The sequence below is a fragment of the Bombyx mandarina genome, chromosome 20 (assembly GCF_030267445.1).
Source record: "Bombyx mandarina strain Sakado chromosome 20, ASM3026744v2".
Classification (NCBI taxonomy): Eukaryota; Metazoa; Arthropoda; class Insecta; order Lepidoptera; family Bombycidae; genus Bombyx; species Bombyx mandarina.
This window is the reverse complement of record NC_143226.1, coordinates 9,291,854-9,311,794: the sequence shown is the minus strand read 5'-3', so window position 1 is coordinate 9,311,794 and position 19,941 is coordinate 9,291,854. Positions and strand designations below refer to the sequence as shown.

The following is a 19,941-nucleotide window of genomic DNA, read 5'->3' as shown; positions in this document are numbered from 1 at the left end:
GCTAATAATAATACTAAATAGTTTTATTTAAGCAGATAACGTTGAAATAAATGTGAAAGTTATACTGAAACGTGACAAAACACTGTTTGCTTAAACACTGCTCTTGCTAATTGTCATGACATTAATAATATATTGTTTCGCGCTGGGTTTTCGAGATAAATAAAAATTCTACCGAATTACAACTTAAAACTGTATTTATCACTTAGAACACTTAAAACACTTCACAGGCACTGCAAAATTGTCAATTCTTTTTTCCGCTTCACTTCAGGTGATCCTTTCGTTGCTTCGCTTCGAGTAGTTCCGACTATTGACTGACTGCGTGCCATCTCTGCAACGCTTTTATAGCTGAATAGCAACCTGCCCTCGCTTCGCTTCAGAAACTGTAATTAATTATTGATTTCTCCACTATTTAATGGATGTTATTATACATATAAATCTTCCTCTTCAATCACTCTATCTATTAAAAAAAACCGCATCAAAATTCGTTGCGTAGTTTTAAAGATTTAAGAATACATAGGGACAAACAGATATAGGGACAGAGAAAGCGACTTTGTTTTATACTATGTAGTGATACCACATCCCTAGAATTATCGAGAATAATCCACAAAAGTCGAGTATTGTGTGTTTCCGCTATGTGACAATAGATGGCTAGAATTCTGGATGCTACTAGATCCTTCGATATTCGTTCGGCTATTCATGATATGCATTCGACATGATAATAGTAAAAATGATGCGACGTTAGCCATCGAAAAATTCTTAGTAACAATAATACAAAGACGATCATCCGTCCGAAAATATCAACGAAATCAGCTTCACATTTACAGTACTAAATTTTCCAACTCTGTTTTTCGTGTACCTCCCATTTTTTTCGTCGTGAAAAATTGGCATTTGATTGATGCGAAAGTTCTCATTCTGAGAAAAGCGGAAAAGCTCTCGTGTGGTTAGAAGACGTCACTCAAACAAAAGCTCGCGCAAAGCTTCGGAATTTTAGACATGTTAGCGGTGCTGCGCGAGTTGCTTATAAACTTTGTGTTTACAGTGAACTTTGAAATAAAAATACTAATTTTTGACATGTTATTGTCGATTTTTTGGTGGCATTAATGAAATCAATATTAAAATCAAAGGTTCATAGATTTTTAAAACATTTTCAAGACATTACGTATAATTAATATTCCAGCGCTTTAAGTATATTTTATCCGAATTTGCCCACTGAGTTTCTCGCCGGATCTTCTCAGTGGGTCGCGTTTCCTATCCGGTGGTAGATTCTGCGAAGCACTGCTCTTGCTAGGGTCAGTGTTAGCAACTCTCCGTTTGAGCCCCGCGAGCTCACCTACAAACGTTAGAGTGAAGCTGAAATAGCCTCTCAAGGCTATCAGCATAGGTAGGAAAATAAAAAGAAAAAAAATCCGAATTACCTACACAACAAATTTAGACTTATCGCTTTAACAGAGCCTACAAATCGTACATCTTTTTACAAAAACTTATGACTTGTTTCTTAAACTGTTAACCATTAGGTTATTTAAATTATTATTATTATGATAACGATTTATTAAAAGGAATAATGATGATATTTTCGTTTACGTGAAACTGCATTATAATATTTAATTTTTATTGCGTTTGTAGAAAAACGTGCATACGGCCTACCTGATGGTGAGTGGTTATCGTCGCCCATGGACTTCAGCAATGCCAGGGACAAAGTCAAGCCGCTGCCTACCGTTTAATACTCTCCATAAACCTCGTTTGAAGAAGGACATGTCATAGCGCTCGGGAAACACCGTGGAGGAGAGCTCATTCCAAAGCCGGATGGTACGTGATAAAAAAGATCTCTGGAAACGCACTATGGATGAACGCAGTAGCTCTAGGTAGTATGGATGAAATCTACTCCGGTGGCGGTACCTACTAGTATTATTTTCATCACATATTAAAGTATCACTAGTGCTGATACTAAACCGGTACATGTAGCAGTACACTTAAGGCTAAGAATGTACACAACACTATTGGCGCCATTCAGTTTCAATCCAATTTGTTGCTCGGGAATATTAAAGGCAAGAATACCACCAGGTACTTTGATGTCACTAAGGCTGTATCACTAACGAGAAATATCAAATAAAAATGCTAATACTGTTCTGTCAAGATAGTATCGAGAAAAGATCATTAAGACACATGTTAGTTATTATTCCAAATTTACTTTATCACCTTCAAAGCGTGCTACTTCGGAAACGATACTCTTACGCCCACGAATAATCCAATCATCAAGACATTTTTTAACGCTCTTTCCGGAATTGAGTTTCCTTCTCGCCGCCAATTCTCCTTTATAGCTTCTGCCGAATGAAAACGGGTGCTACGAAGTGGTAATTTGAGTTTAGGAAAAGAAAAGAGTCGGTTGGAGAAATATCTAGTGAATAAGAAGGTTGCTCGTTGGTATTTTTTGAGGTTTTAGTAAAAAAATTATTCACTTTTTTTTTTCCTACCTATGCTGATAGCCTTGAGAGGCTATTTCAGCTTCACCCTAACGTTTGTAGGTGAGCTCACGGGGCTCAACCGGAGAGTTGCTAATACTGACCTTAGCAAGAGCAGTGCTTCGCAGAATCTACCACCGGATCGGAAACGCGACCCACTGAGAAGATCCGGCGAGAAACTCAGTGGGCTGTGTCTATGGGTTAGTTCGCTCGTCGAGCCCTTCGTCGCAAGCGACGGGTTCGACGAGGACGGTGACCAGTGCTTGTGGTGCCTAAAAGCACCGTTAATGGATCAGGAGGATCCGTAATGACGTGCTTTGGGCGACGTCGACGGTTTACCATTCGGTCTACTGGGTCGGGTATGTAGTTTATTATTAACAATGGTGGTCTTGTTCGAAGGTGCATTATCGTGATGCAAAATCTAAGAATTTTCTTTCCACAAATCAAGCCTTGTTTTTTTGTTTTATTGCTTAGATGGGTGGCCGAGCTCACAGCCCACCTGGTGTTAAGTGGTTACTGGAGAACATAAACATCTACGACGTAAATGCCCCACCGACCTTGAGATATAAGTTCTAAGGTCTCAGTATAGTTACAATTATATACCTTCGATTATTTTTTGCAATATGAAATTCGCAATACACACTAGTTATGTTGTAACTAAAAACAGCAATGTATTTAACATAAATAGCTCATTATGTAACTCCAACTCCACGCCAAAATTAATAGCATTTGTGCCAATCTAACACTAACAAAAAAATAACAAAAAATTGCGTTTGGAACCATAAACAAACTTTCCGTTCCCGATTAATAAAAATAATTGAATGTATTTCTGAGTAACAAAACTTTAGTAAAACTTGAATCTGAAAATTGTATTTTTCTTTTAGAAAATAACTCAAAATATCTGAAAGTTGGATACAAAAAGCATTATTCACAGATCGAAGCGCAAGTCACGTCTCGCGATAAGTTACGCGTGGCTTTTAAAAAACCTTTAAATTCAAATATCTTCTCACCCAAGACAATACGTACGCTTTCCATGATTTACGGGTAAAATCGTACAAATCGAATTATTATAGACATCTTATGCACCTATATAGATGGAACGATTTTTAAACTAGAGATGCCGCAGTAGTCGAAATTCGACTATAATTAATTGGAATTATAAGTTTTTACACTATTATAATTGTATTTTATACTTCTATAGTCACAAATTTCGCCAAGACTACACTATAAAAAATATTAACAAAGACAAACAATATTTAATCTATTCTCAATTTTACAACAGACGTCAAGAACAAAAGTTTGACAATAAATAGTATGCATGCGTGTGTGCGTCAAATACATGGTATGTAGTGTGTGTAATGTTTTCTTTATTGATTTAATGTATCTTTTATGCATTATTTAAAAAAAAAAATTAGCATTGTGCACTTCTTCTCTATATTCTCTATAAGTGTGAAAAATTTCATACTCCTCCGTCCGCGCAATTTTCGTAAAAAGGGATACAAAGTTTTTGCTTCACGTATATAGATGTATGAGTTTTCTCTCAGTTCTGCTGGTGTTAAAGGTTTACCAGAGCCCATTGACGTCAAATATAAAAAACCACACGAGTTATGAGTTCTTATCGGTATAGTACAACGGCTACTCTATCTCTCAAACCGGAACTAATTACTGTTTCGCGGCAGAAGTTAGCAGGGATGTTGTACCTACCCATATTCCTAAATCACAGTGTGTGAGATCGAGTATCTTACTCGCTAATTTTTAAATTTTTGATGAGACCAATCTACTATTGACAGAGCGAACCCTTATCATCTCTGGGTTGCCATAAAACTCGACAGGCCAAAACTAATTCACCGACTAGCGGCATTTTTGACTATTCCCCATCCCCCATCCCCAATCTAGTAGGATTGTGGTCGTCGTGGCCTAACGGATAAGACGTCCGGTGCATTCGTGTTGAAGCGATGCACCGGTGTTCGAATCCCGCAGGCGGGTACCAATTTTTCTTATGAAATACGTACTCAACAAATGTTCACGATTGACTTCCACGGTGAAGGAATAACATCGTGTAATAAAAATGAAACCCGCAAAATTATAATTTGCGTAATTACTGGTGGTAGGACCTCTTGTGAGTCCGCACGGGTAGGTACCACCGCCCCGCCTATTTCTGTCGTGAAGCAGTAATGCGTTTCGGTTTGAAGGGTGGGGCAGCCGTTGTGACTATACTGAGACCTTAGAACTATATCTCAAGGTATGTGGCGCATTTACGTTGTAGATGTCTATGGGCTCCAGTAACCACTTAACATCAGGTGGGCTGTGAGCTCGTCCACACAGCTAAGCAATAAAAAAAAAAAAAGGAACTGAAGTACCACAGGAGTACTTGTTTCTCAATGAAGGACAGGACGACGAATCCGGTGTAATTTAACCTATAGCATCTTCCCGTTGAGTTTCTCACCAGGTCTGGCCAGTGAGTCGCGATTCCGATCGCGATGCTAGATGCAGTCGCAAAGCTCTTGAGCTGTAAAGCCCCTTCAGAGATGCTCAGTTAGTTGTTGGTAAACCTCTCTTTCCAACTAAACCACTTAACCTATTATAGCAGGCCTAAGTTGGCCTGCTATAAGACTTCATGGTAGGGCCCCAGAACTCTAGTCCGTGATCTGTTTTTTCACCGGCTAGATTTTTATTGGCAAACTAGATCATTATAATATAATTCCCTATTGGTTGTCTGTGACAGCGGCCAGGCTTGGCTCCCCGGCGGCAGTATGGCGCCCACCTCGGCAGGCGACGAACGCGCGCGCTAAAACTAAACATAAAATAATACGTAAATAATAATATTATTATTAAAATAAAATTTTCGAATGATACAAAAAAAGTCATTGAGTGTTGTTGTAAAAATGATAAAAACATGAGAAAACAGTGAATTCGTATTGATTTTTAGTTGTGGTAAACAGGAATATTAGATTTTATTCCCTATTTTAATATTAATGTGGAGAGAAAATGTGTTGGGTTCATTGACATTTGTTTTCGGATTGAAGTGTCTTAAGGAATATAATATTATTATGTTATATTTTTGATAATTCTTTCGTATTCAAAGTTCATTGTAAAAAGCTATAAATTTATTTTGTTGTCAGTGCTAATTACGATATAGTTTGTCGAATAAATAGTAATTACAAAGATTCTAATGGTATTCTAAAAGTATAATTAAATACGTAAAATATACATGTGTAACTATAAACGCTTTAAGTATCTTTGAGAAAGTATTCCGATTTAAAAATTATATATTTTAAAGCAAAATTATCATGTAAATTACAGACAATTCCTAACTGTACATAAACTGAACAAAATTCGGCTATAGTTTCCTTTTTGATTGTAAATCAGATACCCATAAAATGTCATTTAAAAGTGAAACGGGCCATTCTCTAGATAACAGATAGATTAACAAAGTTCAAATTTGTTCGTTTCCAGACAGATTTACGGACTATCTGATGTTGAGGGATTACTTAAAGGTAGATAACACCACCCTGCCTATTTCTGCCGTGAAGCAGTAATGCGTTTCGGTCTGAAGGGTAGGGCAGCCGTTGTAACTATACTGAGACCTTAGAACCTATATCTCAAGGTGGGTGGCGCATTTACGTTGTAATCCAATTGTAATCCAGTAACCACTTAACATCAGGTGGGCTGTGAGCTCGTCGACCCATCTAAGCAATAAATAAAAAAAATAGTGAATTTTTTAATTACATCTAAAATCTTAATTAAATGCAAGATCATTTGGGAAGCTTTCATATCGCTTTTTTTTAAGCTGCATCTCTGGGGGACCATCCATCTTGATGAATACGAAGACCGCCATCGCTTTGCATCTTTGTTTAGCAATTTCATTGAAGGCTACAGCAGAACCACTTAAAAAGCTCAAGCAACGCCGATTAAAATAATAAATTACCATTCAGAGCTTATCAAGTGGATGACCCGAAAGGGAGTCCCTCCGTTTTGCAATAAAAGCTCCGATCAAAAGCTTTTTTATACGGTCTCGCGGTGCCCATTCAATTTACAAGCTTTCACAGATTGCTTTCGAATAAATAAATAAATAAATGGATAATCTAAAACAATAAGTACGGGGTGCTTTAAGTTCTCGATTCGTTTTTAACGTAAATTATACATATCGACGCTTGAAAGGCAAACGTGACTAAGCGACAATAACTGCTTTGTACATAAATGATTGGCAATAACAATATTCGATGCGCAAAAAATATATATATTTCTAGGTCTATTAAAATCATTTCAATCCTACAGCTACTAGCTAGATTCTACTACAGCTAGATTCTTTAAAATATTGAAGTGAAAACTTCTTTAGAATCGTTGTGATTTCAAACCGGATGCAACGGAAAAAACGACAGGTAAGAGACAAAAATACAAAAATGTGTAAGATGAAGCCAGGAAAGAATGAGACAGAAATATACATACTATTTAATACAGCGCCATCTGTGAGATATTTTAATACTAACCTGTGTATGAAAGCTCTTGTAGTGAATTTTAATTTAGGATTATACGTGAAATTAAAATATCAATTCACAGAGGGCGCTACCTTACAATTATTTACTAATGACAAAATTTTACATATACTTAAGACGTTTAGGGTAATTGTATTTTAATTTTGGAAGGTTTCACTTCTACCACGTGTGAATTGCACACATATTTTTTTTTTTTCAGGTATTTCAACTTTAAATTAGTCTACTGTAAAATTCACGCATTGTCGCTTAGTCACGTTTGCCTTTCAAGCGTCGACATACATATATATATCATAATACATTGTTAACCTGCGTTCGTATATGTAAATTCGCTCACTTCTGAAACAGTCTAAAATACTCCAAGAAAATCGGAATCGTTAATACTACATCTATGAGGATGACCTAATTGCGTAAATAGTCAGACAAGTCCAAAGCTCATCTGAGATAAAGTGGTTATAAGAGTCCATTTATACAATGCAGTGATGGCTACTACCCAAATTGTTTTCCGGTTGAAATAGATAAGTCGACGAAACTAGCCCACTCAGTTTCTCGCCGGATGTTCTCAGTGTGTCGTGTCTCCGATCCGGTGGTAGATTCTGCGGAGCACTGCTTTCGCTAAGGCCAGTGTTAGCAACACCTCCGGTTTGAGCCCCGTGAGCTCACCTACACGTCAAAGAGAAGCTGAAATGAGTCGTCTATTATCAAAGGTGGCAATCTGTGCATTTGGACAAAAAAATGTTATTGATATGTCAATACAGATTGATTTGAATATAATCGTCTCCTTCAAAGAATACGGTTCAAAACCTGCATTAAATAAAGGTTAATACTTAACCTGTTATTTATCTAAGATGTCGTTCAGAAGAGTTTTCTGACTGCCAATGGAATACAAAGTCAATAATTCGTTTTTCTGATTTACCAATAATTGTCCAAAAGTCACATTGCCGGCTTTGATAATAGTCGACTCAAATAGCCTCTCAAGGCTATCAGCATAGGTAGGACGAAAAAAAAGATAAAACTAACATGTGCAACAACACACAAAGACGAGTACTATTATATTTTTAACCGACTTCAAAAAAGGAGGAAGTTCTCAATTCGACTGTTTTTTATGTTTGTTACCTCATAACTTTTGACTGGGTGAATCGATTTTGATGATTATTTATTTATTAGAAAACTGACGCTTCCCGTGTGGTCCCGCTTCAATTTAGTCCAGTTCTGATAATGGTATCCATGAGAAAACCATATAAGTCTTAAATTTGCATTAAGCACGTGCGCGACAAATAGATGAATAACTCAGTAACTCAATATCACGCCAACCGATTTCGATGATTATTGTTATTAGTGTATATTAATTTGTTTTGGAATATCTTTTTTTTTCTATTCGAATGCGGTTTTTGTTAAAGCACGTCTATTTACAAACACGAGTACTATTATATTTTATTACACAGATCGGTGAACGAGCTCACGGATGGGTGATTTTAAGAGGTCACCGGCGCCTATGACACCATAAAGTGAATGAGGTTCAAGTCTCAATTGTATAACGTGTGTCTCTTCTATCAAATCAAAACGAATCGCTCGTTGCTAGCTAAAATAGACGCGCTAAAATTAAACTTACTATTGCAGTTGTTGTAACTTGTTGTTATGACCACGATATCTGTGAAGTACCTATTCGTTAGGGATAATATAGTGACAACATAATATGCGATATTAAATCGTAAAGCTGTTTTAATTGTCACTACAATTATGGTGACCATTATTTTTGTATCAAAAAACAGGATAATGAGCAAAAAAGACGAGGTCGGTTATTACATTACAAAACAATGACCATGTCCACTTCACAGCCCACCTGGTGTTAAATGGTTATTGGAGCCCATAGACATCTTGAACGTAAATGCGCCACCCACCATGAGATATGAGTTCTAAAGTCTCAGTATAGTTACAACGGCTGCCCCACCCTTCAAACCGAAACGCATTACTGCTTCACGACAGAAAAAGGCGGGGTGGTGGTACCTACCCGTGCGGACTCATAAGAGGTCCTACCAGTAAAAAATCTTCTAAGTAGTTCGCGATTCCGATGCGGTAGTAGCCAAGCACTACTCTTGATAGGGCTTTTTTTCTCAGAAAATCACCGGATCCCCACCCGCGCGGCAGTTGGGGTAAGTGGGAGTTGAACCTCACCAAAAACTCCTGACGCTCACAGCCGGCGCCCTATTCCAGACCGGGCTGGAGCCCAGTCGGAACTATTGAGACGACAGGACAGGGTTGACTCTCTTGATATGGCTAGGGCTAATAATCTAATCTAATCTAAAGGGCTAATTCTCTCAGGTTGAGCCCGTGAGCTCTACTACAGGTCCGCGTGAAGTTGGAATAGCCAGTTAGGCTATCAACGATTAGGTAGAGGAAAAAAAACTCCGATAACCAATTCATTAATTTGCCGCGTCCTCATCCACCCAGTCAGTTCAAAAAAACCTCAATCGAAATACCGACTCTTTCAAACCACACAGCCGGATTGCTTCGTAGCAAGAACGGAAGGGGCAGCGTTACGGTTCCTGACAGAGTAATTAATCTTGTAATTTAAAACATCGTTTTGTTTACTGAAATGCGCCAAAAGAAAACACTCTCCATCCGTTCGTTAATGTTTCATAAAAATGAGTTAATAGTCAAAAACTTTTAAAGATTTATCGATAGACGTTCAAATATGTTCTTTGGTCGCATATCTTCACGGCTATTGTTCTGTAGGATGGTAGGTCGAATTACTAACAAAATTAGTGAGGATATATACTGTTGTAATTTGTACGATCCATGGGGAATGCTCTGAGGAATTGTTTGAGATGATTCATCATCTCGTTTTCATCATCGGATCAGAGTTCATCCATAATACCTGGAGCCACTGCGTTCATCCGCAGTGCGTCTCCAGAGATCTTTTTGCCACGTACCATCTGGCTTTGGAATGAGCTCCCCTCCACGGTGTTTCCCGAGCACTATGACATGTCCTTCTTCAAACGAGGCTTGTGGAGAATACTTAACGGTAGGCAGCGGCTTGGCTCTGTCCCTGGCACTGCTGAAGTCCATGAGCGACGGTAACCACTCACCATCACGTATACCGTATGCTCGTATGCCTGCAAAGGGTAATAAAAAAATGTATGCAGGGTGGCTGGCCAGAGAGAAGCACAGTTCCACAATTCGCGAATCTACTGCCACTAAGCAGTCGTCTTTTACAGCTTTAATCTCCGATTAAGACCTGTAAGCTTACATAGCAAAAAGCGCGTAGCTGGCATAGCTTTTCGAGGCTACCACCAATTAGGAAGGAAATAAAAAGTTGAAACTCGGATCCCACTCCAGGCCTGCCTAACGAAAGAGACTTACGTTGTGATGGGTAACCGTTTCATAGGAGATGGACCGTGAACTCTTCCGTCTACAAACCAGAGACTACTATAAGGAATTCCATACACCCAAAGACTAGTTTGTACACGCAAAACGACTTCAAACACCCGCTCGGACCGGTAGCAACGTTAATACATCTTCATCAGCTAAACTGTTCATTAATATGTCGCACTCGTTTTCTATACATTACATATATATTATGTACTAGCTGACCCGGTAGACTTCGTAGTGCCTCAATCGATAAACAAAAGACCTAAACTTTTGTATAAAATAAACTTAAAACAAACAAAAGGAATTCGTCCGACGGGAGACACATCAAAGCAAAAACAAAATTGTTATTTTTATTTAATTCCGAGCATTTTCATATTTATCTACCATTTAAACCTTCTCTGGACTTCCACAAATAATTCAAGACCAAAATTAGCTAAATCGGTACAGCCGTTCTCGAGTTTTAGCGAGACTAACGAACAGCAATTCATTTTTATATAACTAGTCAGGTCATAAGTATTGTCACACAGTAAAAACTTTTCTTTTAGAATGCTGATCACAAAAAAGTTTATTGAATTCAAATTTCGAATTGTTCATGAAAATAAAAATGTATACTTTTAGAATTTTACTCATTTTTAAATATGGAGTGGACGCTTAAAGAAGACCGTGTTGTAGTTATTGCGTTGCATCGTTGCGGTTACGCGCCAATTCAAATTTTTAACATACTGAAAAATTTGAATATAACCAAAAGATTCGTTTATCGTACCATCAAACGATACAATGAAGACTCTAGTGTAGATGACAGGTCAAGAAGTGGTCGCCCTCGGTCTGTTAGGACTCCAGCAGTGATAAAAGCTGTGAAGGCGCGAATTCAAAGAAATCCCAAACGTAAGCAGAAACTGTTGGCCCTTCAGATGGGGTTAAGCAGAACCACGGTGAAAAGGGTGTTAAATGAAGACTTAGGGCTTCGGGCATATCGAAGAAAAACAGGACATCGTTTGAATGCTCGTCTAATGGACCTGAGACTGAAGAGATGCCGCGCTTTGTTGAAGCGGTACGCGGGAAAAAAATATCGGAAATTCTTTTTTCGGATGAAAAATTTTTTACCGTAGAAGTGAGCTACAACAAACAAAATGATAAGGTGTACGCACACAGTAGTGAAGAAGCAAGCAACCGTATTCCGCGTGTCCAACGAGGTCATTTTCCATCCTCGCTCATGGTATGGTTGGGAGTTTCTTATTGAGGCTTAACAGAGGTACATTTTTGTGAGAAAGGTGTAAAAACGAATGCAGTTGTGTATCAAAATACAGTCTTGACGAACCTTGTGGAACCTGTTTCTCATACCATGCTTAATAACAGGCACTGGGTATTCCAACAAGATTCGGCGCCAGCTCATAGAGCGAAGAGCACACAAGACTGGCTGGCGGCGCGTGAAATCGACTTCATCCGGCACGAAGACTGGCCCTCCTCCAGTCCAGATTTGAATCCGTTAGATTACAAGATATGGCAACACTTGGAGGAAAAGGCGTGCTCAAAGCCTCATCCCAATTTGGAGTCACTCAAGACATCCTTGATTAAGGCAGCCGCCGATATTGGCATGGACCTCGTTCGTGCTGCGATAGACGACTGGCCGCGCAGATTGAAGGCCTGTATTCAAAATCACGGAGGTCATCTATACTAATATTATAAAGAGGAAAGATTTGTTTGTTTGTTTGTTTCGAATAGGCTCCGAAACTACTGGACCGATTTGAAAAATTCTTTTTCCATTAGAAGCCGACATTGTCCCTGATGAACATAGGCTACTTTTTTTATTTATTTCTTTATTTTTATTTTTTTGTTTCATGTGTGTTTTAATGTTTCCGAAGCGAAGCGAGGGCGGGTCGCTAGTTTTGAATAAACTTTAGTGTCATAAGAATCTATGTTTTGTTAAGTTTATTTTGGTATATGAATGGTTACATAATGAATAAACTTGTTTCAATTATTTTACATTAAACATGTGACAGAATTTATGACCTGACTAGGTATATAGATAGATAGATGTACGTCAATGAGTATCGCTTGAAATAAAATAACACTGGATTCGCCATTTCACGCTCATTTGCCTTCCGAGATTCCGTATTCCGAAGCACAATTAACAGCACTGAACTACGCGTTATACCGGAGCACGAAATAAATTAAAATTGAAAACAACAAAACTTTAGTTTGATGGTTTAGTTCGAAGAAGAATATACAATAAAAATATTACTTTATAGTCGCAGATCGTGAATAATTATAGGAGCCAGTGGGCGTATGGCGATTGTTTGACAGACATCAATTGTTACACACACAACAAACACACACACACACACGGATCTATGCAATAAATAGCCTCAGCACTCTGTATAATGTTTAACAGATACTTCATATTAATACGTAAATCAAATCTATCGTCAGTTTTTATACAGAACTAGAGATTCTTCGGCACGATCTGGTATATTTTTAGGTTTGAAATTAAAGAGAATTAACATTCAGCCCCAATATCTTCAACAGTAGCACCGTCAATGACCGAGGCTCGCATTACAGTAGTCTTTTTTTTCCTACCTATGCTGATAGCCTTGAGAGGCTATATCAGCTTCGCCCTAACATATAGGCGAGCTCACGGGGCTCAAACCTGACGACGTTGCTAACACGAAGCCTAGCAAGAGCCGTGCTTCGCAGAATCTACCACTGGTTCGGAACGCGACCCACTGAGAAGATCCTGCGAGAAACTCAGTGGGCTGTGTCTGTGGGTTAATTTACTCGTCGAGCCCTTCGTCGCAAGCGACGGGCTTGACGAGAACGGCGACCAGTGCTTGAGTTACCTAAAAGCACCGTTAATGGATCGGGAGGATCCAAAATGACGTGGGGAACAGTAGTCATTATTGCTTGTAATAAGTGGACTAAAAATTCACCTGTCACTGCGAGCCAAATAATTATTCTGTGACTACCTCGAGTTTTAAAGATGGACCAGGTCCGAATCCAGCATAAACTGGCATTTCCATGGAAATTTATCCTTCATTTGCCGAGGACAACAATTTCTCTCTCAACTATTCAATAATAATAGCATGATGCATATCCTTTTGTCAATCATAAATGTAGCATATAATCGTATTCTTTAACTTATTTCTGTTCTTATTACAAATCACAGCTACCAAAAAACATTTCTGCTATTACAAAAACTCAATTCTTAAATATGAATAATCCAAAAACAAAAGAATAAAGTGAATCCTACAAAATAAATGTGAATCAAAATGGCGTCGTCGAAGGAGTGCACCAAAGTGACATCTTCAATTGACAGTTTAAAATTATCGAGCAAAAATACATCGAAGAGTTCGTCGAAGCATGCGTCCTCCGAATCGGTCCTGTCGAAAAAGGACAAGGAATGCCTCCAGATGCAGGAGTGCAAGAAGAAGCTTCTGGCGATGGAGCCTCAGATTATCGTGAGGGACGACAATGTGGTGTTGAGATCTCCTCCGCAGAAGAAGATCGTGATGCCGCCGACCATTAACGCTGAGGTGAGGCTATGTCTAAGAATGTTTTACTGGTGGTAGGATCTCTTGTGAGTCCGCACAACCACCCTGCCTATTTCTGCCCTGAAACAATGCGTTTCGGTTTGAAGGGTGGGGCAGCAGTTGTAACTATACTAAGACCTTAAAACTCATATCTCAAGGTGGGTGGCGGCATTTACGTTGTAGATGTCTATGGGCTCCGGTAACCACTTAACACCAGGTGAGCTGTGAGCTCGTCCACCCATCTAAGCAATAAATAAAAAGTGGCTAAATCCATTGAAATCCACGCACGAGCGCTTCTAAACTATTCCTCATACACTATTTCTATTTTTACATTAATTTACAATTAATTTTAATGTTTGTACTATACAAGGATTTGTTCCAAAAATTCATTAATTTCATTAACAAGGAGATGGCAAGGGTATGGGTACTCAAATCGAACGGTGATCCCGCATGTAATTAGTATTATTCTTTAGTATTAGTACATAATAATATTAGTAGGCTGAGGTTCGAGATAAATAAATGTTCCACAAAAGTACAACTAAAAACTGTGTTCCACACTTAGAACACTTAAAACACTCAACAAACATTTTAAAACTCACAGTTCGCTTCAGCTGATCCATTCGCTGTTGCGCTTCGAGTAGTTCCGATTACTAACTGACTGCGTGCCATCTGTGCTTTTATAATCGAGACGAAATTCCTAGAATCGTCAAGAATATTCCATAAAAGCCGAGTACTGTCTTACCGCTATCTGACAATAGATGACGTTGTACTTCTCCAGCGTTCTAGGTGCTACTAGATCCTTCGATATTCGTTCGACTATTCGGCGATAGATGGCGTTATTCTTACCGGCGTAACAGTATTCATGTATCCCAGCCGTAGAAAGCACTAATCGCGCGTTGACAAGCAACATTATGAAAATTATAAAAAAAAAACTTTTTAGTATAATTATATTATTTTACTAATCATCCATCATCATCAGCCCTTTTCGCTAATTTTTTAAAAGTAAGATTAGGTATGCCTAGTATTTGTCAAAATTATCTGAAGTTTGTTTTCCTGCAAAAAATCTAAAGAAAGCTTACTCCCGTAAAAAAAGCTGCATTCATTTATTGCACAAGCTATGAACAATAACTGTGTCTTTTTTGTTTTTATGATAAACATCGTTCAGATTTTTTTATTTGTTAAGATTTGAAGAATCGAGGACATATTAAGTAACCAACCAAACTAGAACGTATGAACGGGCTCGCAATATGCCCTACGAGTAAACATCTTCAGACACGTGACGTTTCTCGTACAAAGGAACCCCTTCGCACGTGACGCACACATCAAGCACCCTTCGCACAATTCGCTAAAACGTGACGGCACAGCTAACTTTCGCTATTGAAAGGGAATTTAAGAAATCGGTACAGCTTTCGGACGACTTTGATTGAATTTTTTTTTCCTTTCCCATTCGCTGGTTTAGGTGAGCTCACGGGCTCAACCTGAGAGAATTTGCTAACACTAACTAAACTAGAGTAGTGCTTCGCAGAATCTAGCACCGGATCGAAATCGAGACCCCCTGAGAAGATCCATCAAAACTCAGTGGGCAATTGAATTTGTACCGTTTAAGAAATGGACGCGATCCATACCCACGTTTTTTAAGGTTTTATAGCTGTTTTTTGGTAAGTAGTCACCGCTCGTCACGGACTTTAGCAATGTAAGGGGCAAAACGATACCTCCCGTTAAAAGTACGGAATGACCTGAGAGGGCAACGCCACGCGACACGCTACGAAGTTCTACGGAGCTGTAGTTCTACGAAACTGCTATGGGAGAATCACCAGTTGGCGGTGCAACGCGTTCCGACTGTCCAGGCTCATACTGGTCCTGCTAAGTATTATAGGACAACAGCAGCACTGCACTGAGCTGCTGGACCACGATAGCTACCGTAGTTGTCGACTGTTGCCCTGACGACTCTGTCGACTGGTCGTCTTTGGAGAGAGCTGCGCGTCTGATTTGTAGTGATGGCCGCAGGATCCTCAATTCCTTGCCCACGTAGGCATAGAATGGGGGTTTTTTTTTAGTGGGTGGGGCACAACCAAAGACGCTACTCACTGGAAAATTACAATAATTATAGTATCTATAATTGATATAGAGGTGTTAACGATTGAATAAAATGGAATTGTATAAAAAGGAATGTACATACTGTAATGGGATTCAGGAGTTGGACTGGGTATCGTTTATTGTAACATTGAATTTATGATTGTACTAGCGACCCGCCCTCGCTTCGCTTCGGAAACATTAAAACACACATTAAAGCAAAAAATTAAATATTATTTTTTTTTAAAAAAGTAGCCTATGTTCATCAGAGACAATGTCGGTTTCTAATGGAAAAAGAATTTTTCAAATCGGTCCAGTAGTTTCGGAGCCTATTCGAAACAAACAAACAAACAAATCTTTCCTCTTTATAATCTAATATATAAAATTCTCGTGTCACAGTTTTCGTTGCCATACTCCTCCGAAACGGCTTGACCGATTTTGATGAAATTTTTTGTGCTTATCCGGTATCTATGAGAATCGGCCAACATCTATTTTTCATTCCCCTAAATGTTAGGGGTAGTCCACCCCTAAATTTTTTTATTTATTTTTTAGACAAAATTTTTAATTTCTATTTTTTTATGATACAGCATACAAAAATACATACAACCCTAAATTTTCACCCCTCTACGATCAACCCTTATTTTTTATTTGCTAATTAAAAAATTTAAAATTTTTTGCGAGTATTTTGTTTTTATTTTGTCATGACGTAGAATAAAAAAAATCATATTACTCTGAAATTTTCACCTCTCTATGATCAACCCCTATTTTTTATTTGTTAATTATAAACTTTAATTTTTTTGGCAAGATTTTCATTTTTATTTTTAATTCGCCATTAATTAAAATAAAAAATCTGATGTTACTCTCAATTTTTCATCCCTCTATGATCAACCGCTATTTTTTATTTGTTAATTATAAACTTAAATTTTTTTGGCAAGTTTTTTATTTCATTTTGTTATGACTTAAAATAAAAAAAATCATATTACTCTCAATTTTCACTCTTATATGATCAACCCCTATTTTTCCACCCCGATTAATATTTTTTTTTCTATGCACAGATCTGCAATAAGGTTGCAAGATGGCAATCAAATTTTATAATTGTAGTACGATAAATTCTGATTCAGAGTTTATAATTTCAAGTTCCTTTAATTATGATTTTTTTTAAATTGAATTTGATCTCCCGCCCTCGCCGGTCGACTACTGATTAACTATCAATTGATCAGCTATCCCCGCCAGGTGTCACCACTCATCCAGCAAACATCACGTAGTAGGGATGAGGACGAAGCCGGTCTCCTGTCTTACTTACTCACTATACATCATAGATTATACACTTAATATATAATTTGAGAGCTATACAATACTATACATTTTTCAGCCATGTTTTTTTGGTTTTATTTGTGTATCAATAGTATGTTCAGTAGGTCTGAGAATCGGCTACTATCTATTTTTCATACCCCTAAGTGAAAAGGGTTGTCCACCCCAAACATTTATTTTTTATTTTAATTTTTTGGATATATTTTTTTGTTTATAATGAGGTATTATGTGGTTAAATGAGGTTTTTTTTCTACAGTAGAATTTCCCTAGAAGTCTTATTTAAGGCAACACAACGTTTGCCGGGTCAGCTAGTATTAGTATAGATTTTTCTGCGTGTTTTCGATTCTGCCAGTACAAGTAAATCAATTACAAGCTGGTGTATCGCCTGGATCCCTGCCCGTAGGTGTTCAGAATAACAACGATCAGCCGATAAATATTTAGTAATTAACGTATTTTATAATTAAAACTATTTTTGTGATTTCTATTTTTATCTAGGGGTTTTTAAGCTATTGCATAGATTTATCGCGGGCCTTGAGCGCGGCGACCGAATCATGAATTTCCGTAACGAAAAAACCTTACACCCCTCACTCCGCCTACCATGTAGCTCACGTTCAACACATTCACACGTTGCGCTTGTGTAGTGTTTGTGAATAATCGCGTGGCCTGACGTCGCACTACATGCGCATCATGAAAAGCCTGCCCATCTCTCTCTCGCGCGGTCTAGCTTATAAGTGTGAAGGGGACAGTTAAGGTTTTGCTTTTATTAATGTTTAATATAGCGTGGTCTTGTTTTCTTATTGTTTTAATATTAAATTATCATTGTCTAATTATAATTGCATAAGGTGATAAAAAATGATATACAATAGCTTTGCCGCGGCAGTTCCCGAGTGCCACACGTTTTTTTTTATTATCATTGTACATATTATATCGGACGTTTCGTATACTTTACAGTTTCCGTGGTCATTTAAGACTGATATAATATTATTCGTCGACATTTGAATATTTTGCTAACTACCCCCTATTTTTGTAGAAATAAATTGCATATCAAATTATCTTTATCATTACCACTACTCGCGAAAAGTGAAGATAATATTATATGTATATAATATTATATGTAACTATACTGAGACCTTAGAACTTGTATCTCAAGGTGGGTGGCGCATTTACGTTGTGGATGTCTATGGGCTCCAGTAACCACTTAACACCAGGTGGGCTGTGAGCTCGTCCACCCATCTAAGCAATAAAAAAAAAATAAAAAAAATGTAATTTATTTATGGCAACTGGTTTGCGTAGCATTTTATTTTTCTGTTTTAAGTGATTTAAAAAATAATATTCTCGACTCGGAGTGTACATTTTGTATTATCGGTCCGTACCACCGAATATTAAGTGAGAAGTCTGTGAAAGAAACCCCAGTAATGAAAACTGAATGTACAACTTCTAGAAGATTCAACGCGATTCAATAATCAGATTTGTTGTAGCTCAGATATTCTGAGCGAAGAATGTATTTTCGCGAAGTGATTTATGAGCTGGAAAGCTTTGAAAGTTCCGAAAGTCGCGCACTAAAGCTCTGCGACTGTAAAGTTTGCATCGACAGAAACGTTAATACATACTTATAATTTATACGTGCTTTATGAACTTGGGAATATTGAAGATTGTATTGTATTTTGTTACTTTATTAGCGTAGACAAGACGTCCTCGCCCTAAGCGGTCCCCGAAACTCCAGTAAAATGCAATATTTCAACAGCGGCTGCAGCTCAACACAAGTATTTACGAGGGCGGCACTGAAAATTTCGGGAATTAACGAAGTGACACAACATTACTATTTAAAAATGTATTTATTGCTTTTCGAAGTATTCTCCGCGAAATTTGACACATTTTTCCATACGATGGAACCAATCGTTGAAGCAACCATTCCATTCGGAAGTTGGGGTCTCCAAAATAGCCGTTTTGTAGGCGTCCACAGCTTCTTCAGGTGATGAAAATCTCTGTCCACACAATTTATTCTTTATTTTAGGGAAAGTATAGAAATCATTAGGGCTTAGGTCGGGGCTGTACGGCGGATGGTCTAATAATTCTATGTTTTCTTGCTCTAAAAACTCTTTTGTTCTGTGCGCGGTGTGAGAACTCGCATTGTCGTGATGGAGGATGATGCGGCGGTTGCAGTTCTCTTTACGGAGTTCAGAAACGACCTGTGGCAAACAAATGCTAGCATACAATTCTGCATTAACCGTTCTTTGTCCCTCAAGAGGAATAGTCGTAACATGGCCGGTTTTGGAGACAAACGTGGCCACCATTTTTTTTGCAACACTCCGTGAACGAACAATTTTTGTTGGCTTTAACTCATTTTCGAACACCCAAACTCGTGACTGGTTTTTTGTTTCGGGTTCGTACGCGTATATCCAGTATTCGTCACCTGATACAATGTTGTATACAGCATTTGAGGATCCTGCGTGGAATCTTTCGAGAGTTCTGACGCACCAAGTAACGCGAGCCGCTTTTTGCTCTTCACAGAGCGAATGCGGTATCCATCGGGAAAACAACTTTTTTACACCTAATTGTTCATGCAAGATTATTTGTATTTGACTCATGCCAATGTCTAAAGTTGCCTGAATTTCGTGGTATGTCACATGTCGATCTTCCTCAATCAGCTTACGCACAGCATCAACGTTTTCTTGGGTGACTGCAGTTTTTGGACGACCTTGACGG

At 38.2% G+C, this 19,941-nt stretch overlaps 1 protein-coding gene across 5 annotated transcripts in view; it reads left to right on the top strand.

The window, feature by feature from the left end:
* Positions 1-19,941, top strand: part of LOC114250841 (inactive dipeptidyl peptidase 10) — a 369,807-nt gene that overhangs the window by 251,699 nt on the left and 98,167 nt on the right. The window contains exons 1-2 of one of the 5 annotated variants that reach the window (XM_089735703.1): positions 5,113-5,393; positions 13,488-13,854. The exons of the other annotated variants lie outside the window; for them this stretch is intronic. Coding sequence (XP_089591829.1) covers positions 13,591-13,854 — 264 coding nt within the window. The 5' untranslated portion in view covers positions 5,113-5,393; positions 13,488-13,590. Of the gene's footprint in view, positions 1-5,112; positions 5,394-13,487; positions 13,855-19,941 lie in introns of those variants that run through there. 5 annotated transcript variants of the gene reach the window in all.